Source organism: Molossus molossus, unplaced genomic scaffold, assembly GCF_014108415.1.
Source record: "Molossus molossus isolate mMolMol1 unplaced genomic scaffold, mMolMol1.p scaffold_m16_p_14, whole genome shotgun sequence".
Taxonomy (NCBI): domain Eukaryota; kingdom Metazoa; phylum Chordata; class Mammalia; order Chiroptera; family Molossidae; genus Molossus; species Molossus molossus.
The window spans coordinates 21,744,592-21,763,853 of record NW_023425349.1 but is presented as its reverse complement, the minus strand read 5'-3'; the positions used below and the strand labels follow the sequence as shown (position 1 = coordinate 21,763,853).

The 19,262-nt window shown below is 40.7% G+C and overlaps 1 protein-coding gene across 1 annotated transcript in view; it reads right to left on the bottom strand.

Annotated features, from left to right (window-relative positions):
• SVEP1 (sushi, von Willebrand factor type A, EGF and pentraxin domain containing 1) overlaps nucleotides 1–19,262 on the bottom strand; it is a 181,993-nt gene that overhangs the window by 97,420 nt on the left and 65,311 nt on the right. The window contains exons 6-14 of the mRNA XM_036260999.1: nucleotides 15,714–15,893; nucleotides 14,402–14,599; nucleotides 11,684–11,802; nucleotides 10,267–10,396; nucleotides 6,190–6,297; nucleotides 5,156–5,287; nucleotides 4,126–4,320; nucleotides 2,528–2,649; nucleotides 172–280 (exon numbers count right to left, since the gene is read on the bottom strand). Of these exons, the coding sequence (XP_036116892.1) occupies nucleotides 172–280; nucleotides 2,528–2,649; nucleotides 4,126–4,320; nucleotides 5,156–5,287; nucleotides 6,190–6,297; nucleotides 10,267–10,396; nucleotides 11,684–11,802; nucleotides 14,402–14,599; nucleotides 15,714–15,893 (1,293 nt within the window). The remainder of the gene's footprint in view (nucleotides 1–171; nucleotides 281–2,527; nucleotides 2,650–4,125; nucleotides 4,321–5,155; nucleotides 5,288–6,189; nucleotides 6,298–10,266; nucleotides 10,397–11,683; nucleotides 11,803–14,401; nucleotides 14,600–15,713; nucleotides 15,894–19,262) is intronic.

Below are 19,262 nucleotides of genomic sequence, written 5' to 3'. Positions count from 1 at the left end.
ATACCTAAAATTTAATCTACCCATAAAGATCACTAAGCACAGTATCAAATTATCCAATCATTTAAAAATAACTTGAGTAAATTAATTAAACATTCATTTTCATTGTCTGGGATTATTTTCTTATTTTGCAGATTTGTCTCGCAAACTATAAACACTGTATAATTTAATTACCAATTGCAAAGCCATTTTCGTAGTCATAATTATACTCAAGACAATATTTTTTGGTCAGGTCCTCCAGCCTGCAGTCAATATCGTCAGCATCATTACAAAACGAGGGGACCTGCAAATAAAACATGAAGAGGAAGAAAGCAATTCACACCTCTGTGTGCTCCTGGCCTTCACATCTCCCTCAGTGGGAGGGAGGGGGGCTTGGAGCTCTGTCTGTTCTCCAAGACCCCTGACCCTCCTCCACCCCTTCCCTCCCTCCTCTGACTCCCTACTAACCGCCAGGGTCTCTGTTTATGTCACTTACCACAAAAAGTCCAGGACCCCTGGCATAGCTCTTACTTATTAACGTTTAGCCCACATGTGTCTTTAGGTCCTTCTTCTCAGACTCTGTCTCCCACCCTTCTCCAAGTCCTCAGAACCTTCCTCTACGCTCTCTGAAGCTCACAGTCAGTGGTTAGCAAATCGTTGACTATTTTCGCACCTCCTCTTTTTATGTTCCCTTCACCTTTGCTCTCAATGAAACCTGACTCCCCAGCTTTCTTTTTTGTTGTTTAAATTTTTTTTGACTTTACTGGAGTGACATAGGTTAATCAATTATATAGGTGTCAGGTGTACAATTCTATACTACATCATCTGTCTGTTGTATTGCGTGTCCAGTTTTGTTAAGTGGTGGGCATGGAGGTGAAGGAACTGTCCTCCCGCCTCTTCATAGCTTTTTCAGATCACGTATTGTCTCTTACGTCATAGTTCTGAAACTGATGCAATCAAGCAGAGCACCCATGGTCCCACCTGTGGCTCTCACCTGCAGCCTTTCCCCATTCTGAATCACCCCACCCCCATTCCAAGAATGCCTCCTAACTGTCCCTGTGCCAAGTCTTGGTCATTTCTTTTTTTTTTTTTTTAATCCTCACCAGAGGACATTTTTTTTGTTCAGGTAGAGTGGGAGGGAGAGAGAGGAACAGAGAGAGAGAGAGAGAAACATCGACGTGAAAGGGACACATCGAGTGGCTGCCACCCGCACAACCGACCAGGGCCAGGGACAAACTGCAACCGAGGTACGCGCCCCTAGCGGGAACCGAACCCGGGTCTCTCTGGACCACAGGCCGACGCTCTAACCGCTGAGCCAAACCGGCCAGGGCAATTCTTGGTCATTTCTATCTCCACCTAGCGAACCCTTCCATCCCATTGGCTTCTCACTTCCTTTTCCTCTTCTGTCCTCCAGCCTGACTTTGTTATGCTCATGGTCGTACCCTCAGACCTCATCGTTACCAGTGACTGCACTCTGTTCTCCTCCCAGGAATCCGACAATTCTTTGACCTCATCAGACTTTATAGCCCACTGACCCTACCCCCTTCCACCAGCCCTCAGGCCTTGATGTCTTCACTTCCTCAGCACCCATCTCAGATGCCATGATCCTTCCCCACGAATCACTCCCTTGCATGCACCCTCCTCAATGTGTTTGTCTAGAGAACCCTCAACTCTAGTTAAATGTTCAATTAAGGGCTCTGCTTTCTCCACTTGCATCCACGTGGTCAATTACAACTCGAGAGCAGCACAACCTTGCTTCCTGCCAATCCTACAACATTTCTTTAGTACATCCAAGTTCTCCTAGAAAATTATTTTATACCATCTTTTCTGTTCTCAAACTTCCAACAACTCCTCCCCGGCCTGACTCTAGGCTGACCGTTCTCCTATTTTCACCAAGGAAAGAGAAGTCAGAAAAGATCCTTCTTCACACATTTGCACCCCTTGGGTCCCCCTCCCGCATCTGTGCCCCTGTATCCTCAGGCTCCCTGACTCCCTTTCTCTACAGTTCACATCACATCGACTACGACTACCGAATCTACTTGCAGAATCGATCCGAAATCTAAGCTGCCCGCTTTGTTAGGATAAAATACGTCTAGAACGAGTTTGGGGCCTTCAAGATGCTCAACACAGTTAAACACATTGCTTTGCTTTTCTGCAACCACAGGGCGTCCTACACAAAACTGCATGAAAAAGAAAACCCTTATATGTTCAATGATCTCATCATAAACGAAACACAATCTGCAATGGCATTTTGGTCATTCTTTAAACAACAAAGCAGACACCCTCAAACCACATAGACCCCCAGCGTCTCTGACTTTTGGACCCAGGGTGTCTTAAAAGATTCAAAACTTTTCAATATAGATTTACTAGTAATTCACTCCGGAAGTCCAAAACCTATGGATAATTCTAAATATGAGGAATGAGTTGGGATCACGAAGAAGAGGGAAATCATTAGGACGAGACATGTCTGTTGCAGGTGACCCAGAAGCTCTGCAAAGCTCAATAGCACCCTTTAAAATAGGACCAGCAATAAAGGAGCATACGGACGTACCATTTTCCCCAGGGTCGTTTCGAAGGCTTCCGAAAACTTTTTCAACAGATCCGTGTCATCGCAACGAGTCGCTTTGTACAGCATCTCAAAGGACTTGAACCCATGATTTGCAAACCGTTTTACTGGAAAATGTGGGGGGAAAAAACGGCTTCACTTGGTTACTGTTTCCCAAACAGAGATTTAATTTTCCATGGAATGACTGTAACTTAATATTTTAACTCTAACATAATTTGTGGGATTGTTATAAAAACAAGAGACGACAGTTAAGGAATGTTTCTAGGCATTAATTAATCATAGTAAACCAAGTACAAGCCAAACAAGCACTGTACCGAGGGACCAGGTGATGGATTTGCTTTGATAAATTATTCTTTACCTGCTAACCATTTGAGGAAAAAAAGTAAATAAAAATTGTTTTCTTTATATTCCTGGGAAAAATCATGGCTAGATTAAAGATATTCTATTTCATATTTATTTAAATGTACAACAAATATGTTTATATTATATTTTCAACCAAGAGACATTTAAAATTCTCTAAATATTATGTGAAATGATATTTCTTGAAAGTGTAATTTCACAGAGACAAATTTGTCCTTGGAGAAATTAGACTCAGCAAGAGTTCTCAAAATATTCAAAGATAAGCCCTGGCCGGTTTGGCTCAGTGGTTAGAAAGTCGGCCCTCGGACCAATGACTTGCAGTTTGATTCCGGTCAAAGGCACACACCTTGGTTTTGGTTCATCCCCAGCCCTGGTTGGGGTCGTGCAGGAGGCAACCAGTCGATGTGTCCCTCTCACACTGATGTTTCTCTCTTTCTCCTTTCCTCCCACTCATTCTGAAGATAAGTAGAAAAATATCCTTGGGTGAGGATTAAAAAAAAAAATCAGAGATAGGGTCTACTAATAGTATCACCATTACAATCCTACTACCTGTCGGTCTATGGTAGAGGCAAGTGATATTGCTTCTACTTACTTCCCAAATTTGGGGGGAAAAAACCAGCTCAATTAAGTGGGCTTTATTCTTTTTCCAGGACACTGGCATTTAAACTCTATGTATAATACTGGATCAAATATTCACTCCAGATAATGTTATTTACACTAGACAAAGATATTGGGTTGTTTCTATAAAACATATATTTAAGATACAAAATACTAGTTCTAAATCTAAACCAGAGCTAAGGAATATATGACTGATCGCCCTCATTCCATCACATACATTGGCTCTAACTTTAAATGTGATCTCTTCTGCAGCCTATGAGATTATACTTCAAGTTCAGTTTTACAAGTCAAGTACAACATGCTGACAACTCTTCAGATATTTCTGGTCAATAACAATGAGAGGGTCCAGACGGTTTTTTGCCTTAAACCAAATCTCGTCCTGCCGCAATCCAATCACTAAGAAGACCCTGGTGGGGTAATATTTTGAATAGAGGAATGCACATTTCTCCTATCCACAAACATTTCAAATTCGTGGCACCGTTTTCTGCTCACCAAACCTAATCCCTATAATTAAGGCAATCTTCCTCTTTAAATGGCTTAGAAATGTACACACATAGGCAGAAACACACATACTAAAGGAGTCCAGAAAAAAAAAAGAAACTTACTAGCACAGTCTGGCCATTCAGTGGAATAGGGTGGTCTCCAGATACCATCTTCGTAAGCACAATAATACTTCTCCATAGACCCTTCCGTGAAATCGTAGCCCTCCTGGCAACTTAATGTGCAGTTCACTCCAGCGCTATCTTGAGTACATACAAAATCCCCATTCACAGGGCTAAATGGAATTTCACAGGGAGAACCTGTGTAAAAAAGTGCATTATTCATATGCAATGTTAGAAGAAAAATAAATGAAATTCCAGGAGTCTAAGCTGAACTATGAAAATGATTCCTCCTGTCTGCCATTCCTAGAATTACTTTCAGCAGAAATCTTTAGCATGGGATTATAGCAATGTTTGCTTTATGATCCCTAGGTGGACAGAGTAGAACAGCTGTACCTATGAGTAATTAAAGGTCGTGCAGATTTTATGAAAAACTAAAAGCATTTCTGATTTGGAGTTGTTATTTTTGGCATCCTTTAATAAAAATGAAAATTAGACGTTAGGTAGCAAATACATTTTCAGAATCGGTCTCAAGCATTCAAAATAAGATCATGACAATTCTTGGTACCTTTAGAGGAAGTGTCAGTACCATGCTAATTAAAGATCACCCTGGAAGAAGATATTTTTATTTATCAGGAAGTGAAGTGATAATAATTGGAAATCTAAATAAAAATCAGTCAGTATTCTAACTTTAAAAATCTAGCCCTGGCCGGTTTGGCTCAGCGGTTAGAGTGTCGGCCTGCGGTCCAGAGAGACCGGGGTTCGGTTCCCGCTAAGAGCATGTACCTCGGTTGCAGTTTGTCCCCGGCCCTGGTTGGTCATGCGGGTGGCAGCCACTCGATGTGTCCTTTCACATCGATGTTTCTCTCTCTCTCTCTCCCTCCTGCTCTATCTGAACAAAGAATGAAAAAGTGTCCTCGGGTGAGGATAAAAAAAATAAAAATAAAAATAAAAATCTAATGCTCATAGCCTGCTTTGCTTCACAATACCAATTACATATATCAACTAGATTTCCGGAGACTTAGGAACAGAATACCTTTCAGGACAATATGAATGTCACATGTTCTTTTATTGCCCGAGGGGTCCGTGGCTGTATACCGCACGACGGTCTCCCCTTGAGGGAAAAGGTCCCCTGGTGAATGCGTTCTGGTGATGGCCAACGCAGCCCCTAGGGAGGAAAGAAGGAACCTGGTTTGGGGGTTACTGGTCTGTAGCCATTTTACTAGTCACCTTATTTGACTTGAATTTTCAGTTTCTATTTATACAAACCAGCTGGGCATTCAATTTATGTTGATTTGACCACTAGTAGAAAATAAAATATATAATATTTACATTATAACAAAAAAAGAGCAGACTCAAGAATCTCATTAAATTAAGGCATTCTTGCTAAATAAATGATTTTCCTTGAAGAGGTCAGTCTACTTGAATATGGGGAATTTAATTAAGAAATCTATTTAATTTGCATATTATAGTTGTTTACTATAAAATCTGAAATCGTAAAAGGGAACGTCAATTGACCTTTTTTTTTTTGCTTTCCTATGATTGTCTATAACTTTTTTTGTCAAATGTTTAAGAAATGAGTATGAATACATAGAACTGCATTAGAGATACTAATAAAATGCCTAATTTATGTCTTCAAGACAAATTAAGGTTAGAGACTCAATGAATTTATTAGACCACCTTCAAGTACAACACCTAGCACAGGTGAATAAAATTCCATTGACTACTGAATGAAGGGAAACCCCATGGGTAGGCTGATTAATAATGTTAAACTGTATATATAGGAGTTGGCAAAAGTAGGTTTACAGTTGCACTGTGACATTCTTTTGAGTTAATAAAGCTATTGTAATAATCGAACCTGCATGTCTTTTTCCACATGAACAGCTGTAAACATGCTTTTCCCACCCTGTAAGTGTCCTAGCATTAAAACACTTTACCTTATATGCTTATTCAGTCCACTTAAACAGACATCATTTACTTTTCATTTCTCTTTTGTGTTTTTTAAAAGCTTTTAAAAATAAAATATAACCCAGTGTTACCATACTGAGAACAAAATGCCTGTTTTCTCACCCGAGTTGTCTGAGAACTGAGGCTCATCCCAGGTTGCAGCGTGCTGCTTCTCGGAGACCTGGATTGGAGGTGGGGACCGGCACCTGTCTATGCTGGGTGGTTCTACATCTAAAGGACATGAAATCAGAGAAAGAAGTTACAATTGACATTAAAATATGGTGAGGAAGGTTGCAAGAGGGACTTGACATCTACTTGTGCTGATAAAGAACCCTGACCTTGTTAGACACAAGGCTGACCCTGCGGCTCCCTTCCTGATGAGGTTTGTTTTATCCCTGGTCTCCATATCAAAAGAAAAAGCTGATTCTTGCATACCCCCCTCTGCCTGTTGAAGAAGAAATAGCAGGTCACTAAAATCACCGTGAGCACAGTGGTCTGAAAGGTAATATGGATGCAGTGGGCATTTAATTTGTGAGTTCCACAAGCAATGTTAAGCTGATATACCTTCCCAGATAAGCAGAAGAAGAGAAATGACGCATCTAGTTACTGCACTGGGATCACTCCCATGATAGATGGGCTAAATGTAAGGGAGAATGGGCAGAGGTCTGAGTTGTAGAATGTGCAGAAGGCGTGAGGATTTGATAGTGCTGCAATGCCTGGAGATTATGTCCGAAGCGGGGACACTGGAGTCTAAGAGTTCTAAGGTGGATAAATTCTAGGTAATGGCAAAGACCAGGGTGTGGTGTGGACACGGAAGTCAGGGGCTACAGTGGCAAGGAGGTGAAAGTCACAGCAGACATTAAAGAACTGTTAGTAGCTGTTGCTGAGCATTGTAATACCCATGAAGGGGGCGGGGCTTGGGTGAGCCAGGGTTCAGAACTCTGATGGGCTGTGGTAGAATTTTCAGGATGTCCGTAAAGAACAATAAAGAGGGTGTGTAGGAGGTCATTTTAATATACTTACTGATTTTACATATTTGAAATGTTTTCATAGCCATAATCATATGCCTTTGAGGGAGACTAGACAAATTACTTTTCTAATTTTATAAGTGAGGAATCTCAGTCTAGCAAAGTTAAAAGACTTGCATGAGGTCGTTAAGCTAGTAAATTATAGTCACAGACATCAAGGCTAGGGCATTGTTATCTATAATATATGAAAACACATACTCTAAAATTAAATGAGCTGTACCTGTGAGAATATGTAGATTTCTGCTTTTTTTCTTTATGAGAGAGGAAAGGAGAGAAAGGAAGGAGGGAGGGAGGGAGGGAGGGAGGGAAGGAAGGAAGGAAGGAAGGAAGGAAGGAAGGAAGGAAGGAAGGAAGGAAGGAAGGAAGGAAGGAAGGAGGGAAGGAAGAAACATCGATGAGAGAGAACATCGACTGGCTGCCTCCTACGTGCCCCCCACTGGGGATCAGGCTCACAACCTGGGCATGTGCCCTGACCAAGAATCGAACAGGCAACCTCTTCGTGCATGGGTTGATGCTCAGCCACTGAGCCACACTGTCCAGGCGTAGATTTCTGTTTTAAGTTAAGTCTTATGAATAGATGTTAATGTTTCTCTTTTCTTCATGCTTGTCATTTTATTAGTGCTGTACCTTTGGGTTACTACCTTCCTGGACTGTAAACTTTGTTGACCAGAGATAGAGTCTCTTTTACACATGGTTAGGTCTCTACAGAACTTGGTCCCATAACAGGTGCTCAGAAAATGTTGAATGAAAAAAATAGTAAAATAATGCTCATAGGAAGCCAGTGCACTTTGAGGTTGTTGAATCAAGTCAATTCATAGCTAAATTGAAAAATCTGTCAGTATTTGATTTTCTCAAAGAAATTACAAATGGATATTTCCAAGATTTTCTAATGTATCTGATTTTAACCAAACATTTTAAAGTGGATGCCCTGGCCAATTTGGCTCAGCGGTTAGAGCATCAGCCTGCGGACCAGAGAGTCTGGGGTTCGGTTCCCGCTAGGGGCAAGTACCAAAAAATAAAATAAAATGTTTAGCCCTGGCCAGTTTTGCTCAGTGGTTAGAGCGTCAGCCTGCAGTCCAGAGAGACCCGGGTTCGGTTCCCACTAAGGGCATGTACTTCGGTTGCAGTTTGTCCCCGGCCCTGGTTGGGTACGGGTGGCAGCCACTCTGTGTGTCCCTTTCACGTCGATGTTTCTCTTTCTCTTTTCCTCTCTCTCCCTCCTGCTCTGTCTGAATAAAAAATAGAAAAATGTCCTCGGGTAAGGATAAAAAAATAAGTAAATAAAAATAAAGTGGAATCACAGGTACAAGAGCGCCAGCAGCCAGCCTAGGAAATCCTGTCCGAAGAAGTGGAGGTAGCAGCAGATGCATCATCTCCAAAGAGAGAGACGTCCATTCCAAAGCAAGTGAGGCAACATTCGGTGGAAGGCTCAGCAAAAGCATTTCTGCTTCCTCTCATTTATCAGTAAGACACCAACAGCCTGTCATCCGGGGAAAACAAGAAAACGCAGGCTTCGGAATATCTTCTCTGCCTCTACTTCTCTTTCTCCCACCACCTCATCCTTCTTTCTCTCTCCCATTCCCTCTCCTTCTCCTGCTCCCTCTTCCTTCCACTTCCTCTCCCTCTTTCATCATTTGAAAGCTCTGCTTGTGTCTAGCTAGACATTCTTGAACCCCAAATCCAACATATTTTTCATGTGACTTGGTAAAGTTCATGCTGAAAACATTGAAAAAGCAATTAAAAAACAACTAAGGACTATGACTGTTACTTGAGTCTTTTTTATTGACTTTTGCCAAAAACCTAGAATTTCTAGGGTAAGGAGCCTGTTTGGTATACATTATATACTTCAAGAATGTACGAAGACTTCTTCAAATGAAATGAGTTTTAAAATAAACACATTAAATATTTCAGAGACAAAATTCACAAAATGTCAATATTTATATAGAGTTTAATGAGTCAGGCACTAGTTCAAGGGGCTTATTATTAAAAACCTCATGATAGCCTTATGAGGTAATATATTTATTAATTCTATTTTTTGGAAAAGGAAACTGAGGCACAGAGGGCTGACAATGCCTTGAAGTGGCAGATGGCTATGGACTGAAGAGTCTGGGTTCAGAGTCTATTGTCTTGACCACTGCAGAAGGCTACATATCCTACTTCTCCATATAGTAAGTCTTGATAATTGATAGCTTCTGAACATCTACTGAATTGATTGAAAGCACAAAGACCAACGGGGTGATAATAAGTAAACCAGGCTAAAAAAAAAAGGACTGATCTATAGCTGTGGTTGGGAGGATGTAGAGACTAGGACAGACTTCAGGCACATTAAATAGATGAGCCCAGTAGATTACAATTTGTTGGATGTTGGTGATGGAGGAAGAAGAGTCAAAAATGACTTCCAGAGTTTTGCTTGGTGGCTAGGTTGTTGGCTGTACGGTTTTCTGAGTTAAGAAATATCTTATGTTTGGGTGAATTTGAAATGCCTTTGGGACATCTACATGAGACATCCGCATGGGAGGTTTTATATATTGATTTGAATCCCAGAGGTGACATCTGATCTAGAGATGAAAATCTGGGAGTTGTCAGTTACCGACATCACCAAGAAAACTATAAAGAGAGAGAAGAGAACCAAGGTTGGAATCCATACACATCTGAGAGCTGTTCTGAGGAAGAGAAGCTTAGGAAAGCAATAAAGAAGGACAAATGAGAAAAACTGGGGAAAAACAGGAAAGACCTTTATCAGAGAAGCTGGGAAAGAGACAGCTTTGATAAGGAGAGTATGGTTAATAATGGAAAATCTAAGAAAACATTATGCAAAGTAAGGACTAAAAAATGTGCATTAGGAGTAACTCTAGAGATCATTGATGACCTTGGTGAACGTAGTGTATGTGAGTGAAGGAGACAGAAGCCAGACATGAGTGACTTTCAGAATAAATGGCAGTTAAGCCAAAAGAGATGACCACCATTGGGAACTTTTCAAAAGGCGCATATGGGATGAAATCAAGGAAATAGTGCTAGTTAAAGAGCGTGTGGGTTTCAAAGGGGTGGCATGTGCAGGTTTCAATGCCAGTAGGAAGAATCACTAGAAAGGGAGTTGTTGAAGATGAAGAAGCAAAGTCCTTGAGGAACTAGATTATTTTCGCCTACTGACCCAAGTAATCAGAAGACTTACCAATGACCTTGATATGGAAAGTGCAGCTGGCTTGGTTGCCGGATAGGTCAACAGCCGTGTATGTGACAGCAACCTCTCCAATTGGGAAAAGGTAGGGCGGGGTGAAGGCTGGATGGACGTGGACTGACACCTTTTGGAGAGAAATAATATTTTGAAAGTTAAAGTTAATATCAATGGTACATTTATTCTGTTCTGATTTATATATTATTAGTAATGTAAAAATGAAACAACAGTTCACATACAGTGAAAGGAAAAAATCAGGCACAGTTTTTGGGTATATTTCTTTCCAGACTATTCTATTTGCATAGTGTAGCACTGGCATAATCTAAAAGGTTGTTCTTGTTTTTTTTTTTAAAAAAAAAAACACAATATCTTAAAACACTTTTATGCTATTACATAGTCTTTAGAATTTAAGATGACTTTTTTTTTAATCCTCACCTGAGGATATTTTCCCACTGATTTTTTAGATACAGTGGAAGGGATTGAACCCGCAACCCAGGTACATGCCCTTGACTGGGAATCAATCCCGAGACCCTTTGGTCCTCGAGCCAACGCTCTAACTGCTGAGTCAATCTGACCAGATCATGATGACTCTTAACTGTAGCCATAATGTTCCGTAGAATAAATATATGATAATTTGAGAAAAATTTATTGAAAGACAATTTGAATTGGCTCCCAATTTTACTATGGTAAACAGCACCAGGATGAACAGTTTTGCATAGAGAATTTTAAAATATTTTTATTATGCCCTTATAATAAATTTCTATGGACAGAATTACTAACCTCAAAGTCATTAACATTTAATATAGATACTACAAAATTTCTTCCCAAAGCACAGTACTAATTTGTATTCCCATTGTCAATACTTGAGTAGTGTCAATGTCAAAGTTCCCACCCAGAGTTTCCTGATCTATATTAAATATTATGCTTTTTGGTAAGTCAAAAATATGTTGCCAGGTCATTGTTTTAATTTTCAGTTTCTTAATGTCTTACACTAAGATTACATTCTCAGATGTTTGTATGGTATTGATATATTCTTTCCTTTTGCATTTTAAGTTTACCTTCTTAGTCCACTTGAAAATTATGATGTAGTAAAAATAAATTTGTATTAATGTTATGTAATAAACACTCTAACTTTTGAAAAGTTTGAAGCATTTTCCTCTAGTTTGCTATTTGTCTTTTAATTTAGGAATTTTAAAAAATACTTTTGTAGCCAAATACATTTGTCTTTTCCATTTTATTTTATAATTTCTAATAAAAAATTCAAAGCTGATCATTCTTCTCCTAATATGAATCAGTAGAGTGTATACAGAAAGAAGGTATCATTAGAGTATCAGTAAATGTTCAATGTCACACATATGTATAGTGTATTTAGAATCCATTACAAAAAGGATGCATATGTTTGCATAAACCTTGCCTTTCTCCCAGAGTTGTCTTTAGCCGTTGGGATTTGCCAGGTGATGTTGGCAGAGTCTTGCTGTTCCTGGGTCTTGGCCTCTATGTCCTTAGGACAGCTGATCTGGGGGGGCTCCACATCTGACTCAGAAAACACACACATCAGTTCATATATTGATAAGTAATTCTACGTCACTTAAGAATGAGTTAGGAATATATTCATACTTTGTGACTCATCTTTCCACCTGGATCCCTGGTTGGCTTGGAACGCACAACTGCCTTCAGGATAATGTGTCTCAGCATGGTTTCCCAGGACCTTCCCGGACTGACACCCGGCGACACTCACCATCACAGATCCCCCACCGGAACTCATTCTCCATGTAGAATACTTTCAGTCCCATGAAAGTCTCACAGTCTTTCCAGCACCTTGGCCCATGTTCTTTGATTTGCCTGAATTGATGCCTCTTCCCCCTTCACCTAGATAACTACTACTTGTCCCTTAATTCGCAGCTTAGACCCTGGCTCCTCGGAAAGCTCTCTCTGACCCCCTGGTCCATTGTAGGTGCTCACTCCACAAGTTCCCACAACTCCCTGTCCTTCCTAACCAGAAAACTCAATGTGCCATTCTGAAATTGAATTGTCTCTCTCAAAAGAATTTAAGGGCTTTGAATACCTCTTATCTCGTTGTGTTATATATTTGTGGCATATAATAGGACCTAGATGAATATTTTTTGAATGAAATAAAGAAATAAGCAGAGAGCCTGGCTGGTGTGACTCAGTGGACTGAGCAACATCCCATGGACTGAGAGATCACAGTTCAATTGCCAGTCAGATTCCCGGTTCGGGGGCTCAATCCCCAGTAGGGGGTGTGCAGAAGGCAGCTGATGGATGTCTCTCTCTCTCACATCAATGTTTCTATCTCTCTCCTTCCCTCTCTGTCAAAGAAAAGAAAAGGAAAAAGAAAAGGAAGAAGAAGAAGGAAGAAGAAGAAGAAAGAAAGAAAGAAAGAAAGAAAGAAAGAAAGAAAGAAAGAAAGAAAGAAAGAAAGAATGTTGAGAAAAAGAAAAAGAAATGTTGAGTGGCAGGAAGAAATTGTTCTTTAAAACAAGGGCTATCAAGTAGAATGAATTAGTGCAAAAAGGTACTGTCAAAACAACAAATTAAAGTCAAGGATTTTTTTTTTTTTTTTTATATTTTGTTCAGATAGAGTGGGGGAGAGAGAGAGAGAAACATCGACGTGAAAGGGACACATCGAGTGGCTGCCACCCTCACAACCCAACCAGGGCCGGGGACAAACTGCAACCGAGGTACATGCCCTTAGCGGGAACCGAACCCGGGTCTCTCTGGACTGTAGGCTGACGCTCTAACCGCTGAGCCAAACCGGCCAGGGCAAGGATATTTTTTTCAGTGTGCAACTTTGCAGTCCAAGCACTGGATCAGAAGTGGTAACATTGCACATATTCACATTGGTTACTGGAGAGCTAAGTTCTTGTGATATAATATAATAAAGCCCTTCATTTGAAGTTATGTTCAGTGAAGCCTTCTGTAACATGCAGTGGGATAAATATATCTGAACTGATTTAACACATCTTGTTTCTTTGCAATTTTATTCAATTTATATTTTTGTTTTCTCCGAGGGGTTATACTTGACAATTTTTGCCCATAAAGATGCGTTAGCACATTGCCTCTGAAAATTTGAAAAACGAATTGATTTTTCATTCACACTTGTATTGTTATAACAGCTGGACCGCCTTTGGAATTTCAAGTTTGCAGCCGTTTTCTGTCGGTGGCCTTTGGACATCGCTCCTTTCCTCTGGCACTGGGAGTCGTGAGAGAGAAGGGAATGCGAGTCTGGTTCTTGTTCCCTTTGTGCAGTTTCTCTTTTCTCACCGGAAACTTATTTAATATTTTGTTGTTAACACCGAACCTCAGAAACTTCACCAGGAGTAGTGAAAATAGGCCTGCCTAATACTCAGGGGCTAGTACAAAATATATATTTATTTTTGATCTAAACGTTCAAGCCTTTCTGTGTATCTCAGGGAAACTTTCTTTTGCTGGTAGGAAAATTCTCCTCCTCCACCCCCCTTTTCTCTCTCTTCCTGGAACCCCTTATTACATGAACCCTAGGGCTTCTCGATCGATCTTGGTATCTCTTGACTTCCATCTGTTTGCTTTCATCAGTTGGGGTATTCAAGTTCTTTGTTTATTGGTTCTCCGTTCTGAAGGAACACTCAGTTTGGTTCTTGAAATCACTAACATTGTTTTCAACAGCATCTGTTCCATGTTCTTGCCCTTCCCTTGGAGATATTCCTGGTATTTTTACTTCCAAGAGCCCTTGTTCTCCATCCCCCTTCTTCAGAGCAGTCTACTCCTGCTGAAGGAAGAGGGCAACACTCCCCGTGAATGATGGGATGCAGGTTTCAAAATGCATTTCGTCTCACCTGCTTTATATGGGCCAGAAACTCCTCTAAGAGTTTCATCTCCTGATAGAAATCGTACCTGATTTCCAGTTCCAATATCATCCTTACTTTAATGTCTCTGTCCTTGCCTGGCAGGTAGTAATTGGATTTGGTAGACCCACCATTCTGAAACAGAAATCCTTATAGGATATACTGGGCGAACACCTACCATTTTATCATGGGTTTGCAGCAAAATGTGCAAAGGAGGACAGTCCCACGATGCACCAACATGTCACTGCATGGGAATTTGGTTTTGAATCTGACCAACGGAGAAGACTTACCTTTGCAAACAGCTGTCTGAACCTTGGCGCTCCATTTTCCAGAGGTGGCGCATCGCACTTCTTCTCTGACTCCAGATAAAACGAACCCGTGGTGGCAACTTAGCTGACAAACTGTCCCAGGTTTGGCGGGCTGCCTGCCGCAGGTGGCGGGGGATACGAGGACACCTCTGGGCTGCTGGAAGGGGGAGCACTGGCGCTCTGTGGCAGGGAAATGAGTGTTATTTGCATGCTCACAAACTGCAAATGCCACCCGTCTCTTTACCCAGCAGAAGTACTGACGATGCTGGTCAGGCCAATGTCTTTCGGCACTCATAGTAGGAGGCATGTCACTGCTAGAGAGCTGAATCTTCGTCTAACAGTAAATGTTATTCTTCTGTGTCAGAGAGATTAATCTCGTCCCAGTAGGGTAATATCAGTTTTTCTGAGCCTGCACAGTGAGAGTTGACTCTGGGACGGTTAATGAATCCCCTGGTAAGGCCAAACTCCTTCCTGTGACATTCTCCCTTACGATCACCCATGGACCCAATACTTGATTGTGCCCGAATAAAGCTGTGAATCAATTTGGGAGGAACCAACATAGTTATAGTATCTAGTTTCCCATCTTAGGTCCTGACATATCTCAATTTATCCCATACACGTAGTTCTCCCTCTTTGGGAAGTTGTACATATCATTACATACCTGCTGGTGCTCCAAGGTATACTGTATCTGACACACAGTGAGGTTTCACTAAGTAGTAGTTATCAACACCTCATCATCATCATGATTACCATCATTATTGGTATCCACACTGGATAAGAAACAGCAAACTGAAAAAGCTACAGAACTTATTCATTCTGGACCCAACTTCAGTAGCGAGATGCCAACTCTCAGTGAAGGACAAGCAGAAAATGCAATGAAACAGAATTTTATGGTCTATCTTAAGATTCATTGGTTCACAATTCTGTCCTTTCATCGACAAGACAAAAGTAAATTGTGCTTAACGTAGTGAGGGAATTATATACAGCATTTGCTTTTAAAGGAAAGTCCATCAAAATTGGCCCCACTAAAAAAAAACAAAACAAGGCATTGCCATGTAAAGCCATAAATTTCAGTGACTTGGAAAACTGGATTCTCATGTAGAAGGCTCTGTACCAGTGGAGGGGAATAAAACAACATATTTATTTATATACCTCTATCTCTGTGCATCCGTATATATGGTTTTGTATCTACAGTCATTATGAGCCAATTTTTAGTTGTAGGTCTTCCCAGGAAATGGGAGAGCGAAGAGTAAGAAGTGAGTCACCAAAGGCACTGTGCCTTCCAGAAGCTTACCCACACACCGGGGCTCCACACTGTCCCACTGGGCGTTTCCTTGGCAGGTAAGCTTAGCACTTCCTTCCAGCCTGTACCCTTCATCACAGGTAGCCGCACACGTTGTCCTGTAGGACAGTTCTCCCGTGGAACAGCTCAGGTGGCCATGTTTGGGTTGGCGGAGACGAGGGCATGTTCTTACTATATAAAATGAACACTATTAATAGATTACATTTTACTGAATAAGGACAAAAATAATTGTTTTAAGTTTGATAATGCCCATACACTGCAAGCAAGAAAAGGTCATTTTTTAAAAAGTGGCAAACAGTAACCAACACCATCGTTATTATTATTTTTAAATTAGTGCTTGACAATTAAAAGCCTGTGTTTTGCCCAATGCATGGCCCAAGCAATATCACTGCGTTCAGCCATCGACCCACAGGTGGGCAACCTAAACTGTCTCTGAGGAGTCTGGCCCTAAATGGATGAGGATGCCAACAGATTGGGGGTGCTTGACAGAGGCCTTCGCTGTGACTTTTCATGCTACATTCTAACAAAAGGAAGGGGACAGAGATTTCGGGTTCATGAGCAACTTGATTCTTAGATCTAATGGGCTCGTCCTAGGCCTTTTAATGATCCCAGCCTTTGCAAAGTGGCCCAGCCTCTGCAATCTTGAATTACAGTATTCTACTCTCTGACCACAACTCAGGTCATTTTAGCTTTCACACTCCTTTATTCCCAGACACTTACCTGTAAATCCTAGTTCATGATGCTGATCTTGATGTCTGCATTAATACTGTTTTGTTTTTTTGGTTTTTTTTTGCCGTTGTGGCCAAGAATGCTACTTGTCCACCCTGAAACCATTCTTTCTCGTTTTATTCAGCATAATAACATTCGCAGCTAGAAGACAACAATTCCTCACCTCCATCGCCAGGAATGACAGGCAATGAGATACAAGCTGAAGTCGTGTGGCACTTCTGGGCAAGTGTTTTAGTGGCGACTGTCTCAACTGAGAGAGTACTTTTCTGCCTCTCTCCTCCTTCCCCTTCATTGTCCTAAAATATGGACATGAGGGATAGTACCCCAGCATATTAGAGTATAAGTACAGGATACTACAGAATAAGGATCATGCACTACAATGGCTGAGCAAACAAGTAAAATTTAAAAAGCTAGGGTCTCTGAATACAATGGCCTTATCACATAAATTTTGGATTATCTACTTCTGTTCTTCTTTTAGATGCCAGAAAAGCTCTCTTTTTACTTATTTTTCATTGTTGAAAATATTACAGATATCCCCCTTTTCTCTCCATTGACCCCCCTCCTTCCCTCTCCCACCCCTCTCCTGCTTTCCCCAACCTAATGTCTGTGTCCATTGGTTGTGCATATATGCATAGAAGTTCTTTGGTTTATCTCTTCCCACTCCTCCCTCCCCCATCCCTCTGAGGTTTATCAGTCTGTTCCCTATTTCCATGACTCTGGATCTATTTTGAATTGATAGCTTATTTTGTTCATGATGTTCCATGAATAAGTGAGATCATGTGGTACTTCTTTCTCTGACTGGTTTATTTTGCTCAGCATAATACTCTACAGGTCCCTCCATGTCGTCTCAGAGGGTAGGAGATCTTTCTTTCTTACAGCTGCATAGTACTCCATTGTGTAAATGTACCACAGCTTTTTTATCCATTCATCTACTGATGGGCACTTGGGCTGTTTCCAGATCGTAGCTACTGTAAATAGTGCTGCTATGAACATAGGGGTGAATACATTCTTCCTGATTGGTGTTTCAGGCTTCTTAGGATATATTCCTAGAAGTGGGATCACTGGGTCAAATGGCAGTTTCATTTTTAATTTTTTTGAGGTAACACCATATTGTTTTCCACAGTGACCACAGTAGTCTGCATTCCCACCAGCAGTGTACTAGAGTCCTCTTTTCTCCACACCCTCTCCAGCACTTGTTGTTTGATGATTTGTTGATGGCAGCTGTTCTGGCATGTGTGTGGTAATACCTCATAGTCGTTTTAATTTGCATTTCTCTGACGATGAGCATTTTTTCATATGTCTCCTGCCCATTTGTATATTCTGTTTGGAGAAGTGTCTGTTTAGGTCTTCTGCCCATTTTTTTTAATTGGATTGTTTGTCTCCCTTTTGTTGAGTTGTATGAGTACTCTATATATTTTGGATATTAACCCTTTATCTGATGTATCATTGACAAATATGTTCTCCCAGAGAGTGGGTTCCTTTTTCATTTTAATGCTGGTTTATTTTGTCATATGGAAGCTTTTTAGTTTGATGCAGTCCCATTTATTAATTTTTTCCTTTGTTTCTTTTGCCCTAGGCAATGTATCAGTGGAAATTCTACTACATATGTCTGCAATTTTTCTGCCTACATTTTCTTCTAGAAATTTTATGGTTTCACAGGTTACATTTAAGTCTTTTATCCATTTTGAGTTTATTCTTGTGTATGGTATAAGTTAGTAGTCTAGTTTTTTGGGGTTTTTTTTTGCATGTAGCTGTCCAATTTTCCCAACACCATGCATTGAAGAGACTGTCTTTTCTTCATTGTATGCTCTTGCCTCCTTTGTCGAATATTAGTTGTGCCTACTGTCTCAGGTCAATATCTGGGTTCTCTTTTCTGTTCCATTGATCTATATGTGTGTTCTTGTGCCAGTACCAGGCTGTTTTGATTTTGATGGCTTTGTAGTATTATTTGATATCTGGTATTGTGATCCCTCCCACTTTGTTTTCCTTTTAAAGATTGCAGTGGTTATTCAAGGTCTTTTATGGTTCCATATAAACTTTTGAAGTTCTAGGTGTGTAAAATATGCCATTGGTACTTTAATAAGGATTGCACTGAATTTGTAGATTGCTTTGCGTAGTATGGACATTTTAATGCCATTGATTCTTCCCATCAATAAAATGGTATATGTTTTTATATCTTCCTCTATTTATTTTTTCCATGTCCTCAGAAAAGCTTTTAAGTGGCTTAAGACATTGCATTGTTAGTTGGCTCTTTGATACCAGTAGCTATACACAATTCCTCATTCCCTCTTCCTAGCATCCATTCATTTCTCCTTTGTTAATTTCCTAGAGAAAGCTTTCTCTTCTCTTTCAGCTCTTGGGATTTGAGTGTGCTCCAACCCTGCTCAAAGCTACAGCATGTGACTTATCCTGGTCTAAGAAGTGAGCAGGTACAACTGGTGAGACAGTTTCTTTCCCTACCAGCTTTGAAACCACCATAAGAGAGCAGCTAGAAGGGAATTTCCTAAGTCCTAGATGCTGGAAATGTCCCTGCACATCAGTCAGCCTCAACACCACCAGTCGTGGAAGTGCCATGAGGTGTCCGGAGAAACCTGCATCTTCCCAGCATTGCTACTTCTAACTTTATAGTCTCAACGCTATATCAGAGAACTTACAAAAGGACACTCAGACTGCCCCTGCTTCTGTAGGTTCCCAAATGATTCTGTGCTCTGAGTTCTCCGGGCAAGATTCCCTTACCACCCAGCCCACCAAAATCCTAGAATGTGTCTTAGAGTCTGTTTTTTTCAGTTACTTCCATGATGCCCTATATTC